The sequence below is a fragment of the Zeus faber genome, assembly GCF_960531495.2.
Source record: "Zeus faber genome assembly, chromosome: 1".
NCBI classification, from domain to species: Eukaryota; Metazoa; Chordata; class Actinopteri; order Zeiformes; family Zeidae; genus Zeus; species Zeus faber.
This window is the reverse complement of record NC_137193.1, coordinates 11891410-11895754: the sequence shown is the minus strand read 5'-3', so window position 1 is coordinate 11895754 and position 4345 is coordinate 11891410. Positions and strand designations below refer to the sequence as shown.

The 4345-nt window shown below is 44.0% G+C and overlaps 1 protein-coding gene across 1 annotated transcript; it reads left to right on the top strand.

Moving 5' to 3' along the window:
- On the top strand, nucleotides 1–2762 carry LOC307233945 (trypsin-2-like; the record flags this gene model as incomplete). Its single annotated transcript, XM_080005424.1, has 5 exons — nucleotides 1–182; nucleotides 708–964; nucleotides 2060–2196; nucleotides 2351–2452; nucleotides 2708–2762. The coding sequence occupies 5 exons, from the start codon at nucleotides 1–3 to the stop codon at nucleotides 2753–2755; spliced, it is 726 nt and encodes a 241-aa protein (XP_079861550.1). The 3' UTR covers nucleotides 2756–2762.
- Between the last annotated feature and the right edge of the window lie 1583 nt (nucleotides 2763–4345).

Genomic DNA, 4345 nt, shown 5'->3' with positions numbered 1-4345 from the left:
ATGAGGCTCCCTGTGCCCCCCCCCCCGCCAGGGTCCCTGGGGGCGGAGGACCGGATCGTTGGGGGCTACGAGTGCGCGGAGCACTCCGTCCCCTGGCAGGCGTCGCTCAACGACGGCTGGCACTACTGCGGCGGAACCCTGATCAGCGAGCGCTGGGTGCTCAGCGCTGCGCACTGCTTCAAGTCAGTCCCACTCTGCTCACACAGGATCTGCATTATCGTCATTATATGTATTATTATATGTATTATTATTATGTATTATTATATGTAGAGGCGTAGGTGTGTGTACGTTCCGTTCTAGTTGCCATCTCACTGAAACCGCACCGTATATTCGAGAGCCGTTTATTATAACGGTATTACTTGGTATTTATTTTAGCTGACTTTGTTGTGCTGTATATTACTTTTTTTTTTGTTTTTATGTATATATTGTGAATTTAGTGCTTAGATTCTCACTCTGTAAGTCTCACTCCGCAACACTCGAGTTTCCACTACGGGGGACCGATAAAGCACTGTCTCATCTAGTCGTCGTAGATGGATGGATTAGTAATAAAAACTGGGAAGAACCTGGCAAACATCGACAGTGAAGAAGGATAGAACAGTTATATTGTGATATTTTATCACATTTTATTACACATCATTTACTCTCGATTTTGTCTCCTTTGACTGCTTCTTCATTTCCGTTTGGCAAACGATCCCAATCGCCGCCAGGGACGAGGAGATCGAGGTGCGCCTGGGCGAGCACCACATCGGCTACAAGGACGGTCCCGAGCAGTTCATCGCCCCCGCCCTCGTCGTCCGCCACCCCGACTACGACCGCTACACCATCGACAACGACGTCATGCTCATCAAACTCTCGGAGCCCGCGCGGCTGAACGGCTACGTGCGGCCCGTCGCCCTCCCGACGCGCTGCGCCCCCGCCGGCACCCGGTGCCTGGTCTCTGGCTGGGGGGCCACCAAGAGCCCCTGTGGGTCCCCGCGAGTTCGGGTTGCACGCACATACGTGGACATGCGTTCGTACATATATATGCAGTGAAATGTCGGTGCAACGCACCCGGAGCGTGTGCGCAATAAGTACTCAACTGAACACGATAGATAACTAATTCCCACCCAACGAACTAACTGAACTAACTGATTCCTAAAAGGGAAAGCAGTTAGTAAAGTTCAAGTTCAAGTTCAAGAGATTATTTGTCACATACATATACATACGGTCATACACCTATGCAGTGAAATGTCATGACACCCGGTGATTACGCACAATAAGCTGTAAAAATACTAAAAAATACCAAAATGTGCGTAATCGACACAAGGTGCTAGAATAATATAAAATGAAATAAAATAGGACTCAAAATGGGGGTACAACATAGAAATAAAGGGAATAGACTTATACGTATGGGATAGGCTATTTGCATGTACAGATATGTGCAGTAGAGTGCATGTGGATAAAGTGAGTATGGAGGTATACAGTACAGTATACAACAGTACGACACAGCAATACAGTTAACACCGAACAGAACAGCAGTACAGCGCAGTATGCAGTATATCGTTGTTTACTTTTAATATCTCCTACAATTTGGACTTCCGTTGCTTCAATTCCGTGGGCTATGGCTGCTTGCTTTTGATTCAACTTTATTTCTCAAAATGTAACTTTACATTTACTGGTAATTGTCTTCATTTGTATCTTATTCATTTATGTATTTAATATGAATTCGTTTTTATTCATTCATTTTCAAAATATTACTTCTTTGCAAATATATATATATATATATATTTCTCTTAATATCTTTCTACCTACTGTCGTCGTATATCAGTGTTTTCATTCATTCTGCATTCTTGAGATTGTTTTAAAGACTAGGGATTCCATTACTTAACCGGCAGCACCCGACTCACAAAGCGTTTAGACGATGGTTTAACGAACCGAACCGGGAGGACACCGAGTCCCCCGACGGTGAAAAGACACGAGGGCGTCAGACAGAATGTGACGTCAGCGTCGCACGGCGCTTCGACCTGAGGACGTGGGCGTCAACTTCTCCTCCTCCTCCTCCTCCTCCCCCTCCCTCCAGTCGGCTGCCTGAAATGCCTGCACTGCCTGGACCTGCCCATCCTGCCGCAGGAGGACTGCGAGGCGTCCTACCCCGACCGCATCACCCCCTCCATGTTCTGCGCCGGGTTCCTGCAGGGGGGCAAGGACTCCTGTCAGGTGCGTGGGGGCGGGGAGCACCGGGGCGCGACGTGTTTACGCCCATGGACTCCAGTGTCGAACACGTGAGTCAGGCGATTCAAATAACGTGTGATTGATTTTTTGTTTTGTTTTGTTTTGTTTTGTTTTTGTTCCCCCCCCCCCCGGCTCCCAGGGGGACTCTGGCGGTCCCCTGGTGTGTGACGGGGAGCTGCAGGGCGTGGTGTCCTGGGGGTGGGGCTGCGCCGAGGAGAACCGCCCCGGCGTCTACGCCAAGGTTTGTTTCGTCCACGATCAACAGGTTTTTAATTTACGAACAACAGATGCGCTCCTTGCCGAGGCGGTTTTTTTTTTTTCTAATTCTGCCAATTCCATCTCGTAATATTTAGTAGTTTGTTTAGTGCAATCCGTCGGTGTGATATTGGAGCCGAATCTCGAAGGTAGTTCACCACTGGAAATCGTTTTTTTTTGTTTTTGTTTTTGTTCCCCTGACGTTGTCGATTGGAGATCTTTTCTGGCTTTTCATCAACAGGTTTGTCAGTTTACAGACTGGATCCACCAAACGATGAACCTTCACTGAGATCATCACACAGAGGAGAGATCAACTGTCCTGCTGCTTTCTATATCATATAATATAATATAGTATTAGTTTTATATTATATTACATTATATACTTTTATATGATATTATATTATAATATATGATTTTATATTATATTATATAATTTTATATAATATAATGTAATATAATATAATATAATATTATATTATATAGCTTGGATTGAACAGAGTTTTTGTGTTTGCTGAAATGCCTCAACAGCTTTACTGTTCTTGAGTCCACTTTTCAAATATCTGCACTTAATTAAGTATACAGTATTCGATTTTGGAGACTTTCGACTTTTACTCCACTAAGCAAATATCTCTTATGTTTTACTCCACTGGTTAAGTTTATTAATAATAGTTATAATAATAACCATAATAAAGGACTGGATCTATCAAACATTGTGATTCATTTCCATTAGTTCCATATGTCTGTAAATGACCGACGCCCCCTACACCGTTTTTTTTGGGGGGGGCGTAAATTATGATCAACATCTGTATGGGCGCTCATCTGCATAATGAAGGGTAGAGAAGCAGTTCGTTGTGTATTATACATTTACATTTACATTTAGTCATTTAGCAGACGCTTTTATCCAAAGCGACTTACAAGGGAGAATAACATTCAAGCTACATTGCGACAGAGATTAGTGTAACAACAACATTAGTGTAACAATAAATACTGGGCTGTTATATCAGGACCCTGGACGCGGCAAGTACTTTTAATATTTTAAATGCATTTAAGAGCCAATTGTTTAGATGCTTTCAACTAAGTAGATGGATGAATGGCTACATAGAATAATACAAGTACAGTGTATACATGATAATAATGAAATAAAAAAGACGGAACTGCAGTACCCGGGGCTCCCTGCGGGAGGCAGCAGCGCGCGGGGGGGGGGGGCTCAGATGTGATAAATAACGCCACGAGGAAGACGGGACTACGGCGAAGAAGGAGGCGACCATGTTGAGTTAGCACGAACAAACACAATAGAGGCGATCTATTTCGACCGATGACAACAAACGAGCGATCCGAGAAGAGAGAAAACTATCAGCCGCGAACAGCATCCAACGAACATCACCAACGAAAATCAAGGTGGGTTTGGAAGTTGCCGAATCAGTTGAATATCGTTCAAAAAAACATCCGCGCTGGGCTAAGCTAATATATTCGTGATGCTAGCTGGTTTAGTGAGCGCACAATGGCTGCTAGCATGCTAACCTACCACTCAAACATTGCCACCGGAGAGTTGATGCTCGCAACGTTTTCGTATAAGTTCTGCACATAAGTTAACTGGAGGGAAATTACACGTTTCTTGTCATTTTTCCCCCCCTGTTCTTTGCGGCGTTGATGTTGGCCGTAGCTAGCTGTCCAGCTAAACCTCGCAGATGTTTATCATGAACAGTAATCCCAGGGAGATTACCTAATTTAAAAAGTCACAAGGATTGGTGCATTCTGAATGTCATGACGATGAATGCATATATTAAATTCATAACTAATAATACATTTTAATAAACTTGTGCCTTTTGCAAATTAACATTCGATAAGTTTGACCCCTCATACTAAATATCATACTGGT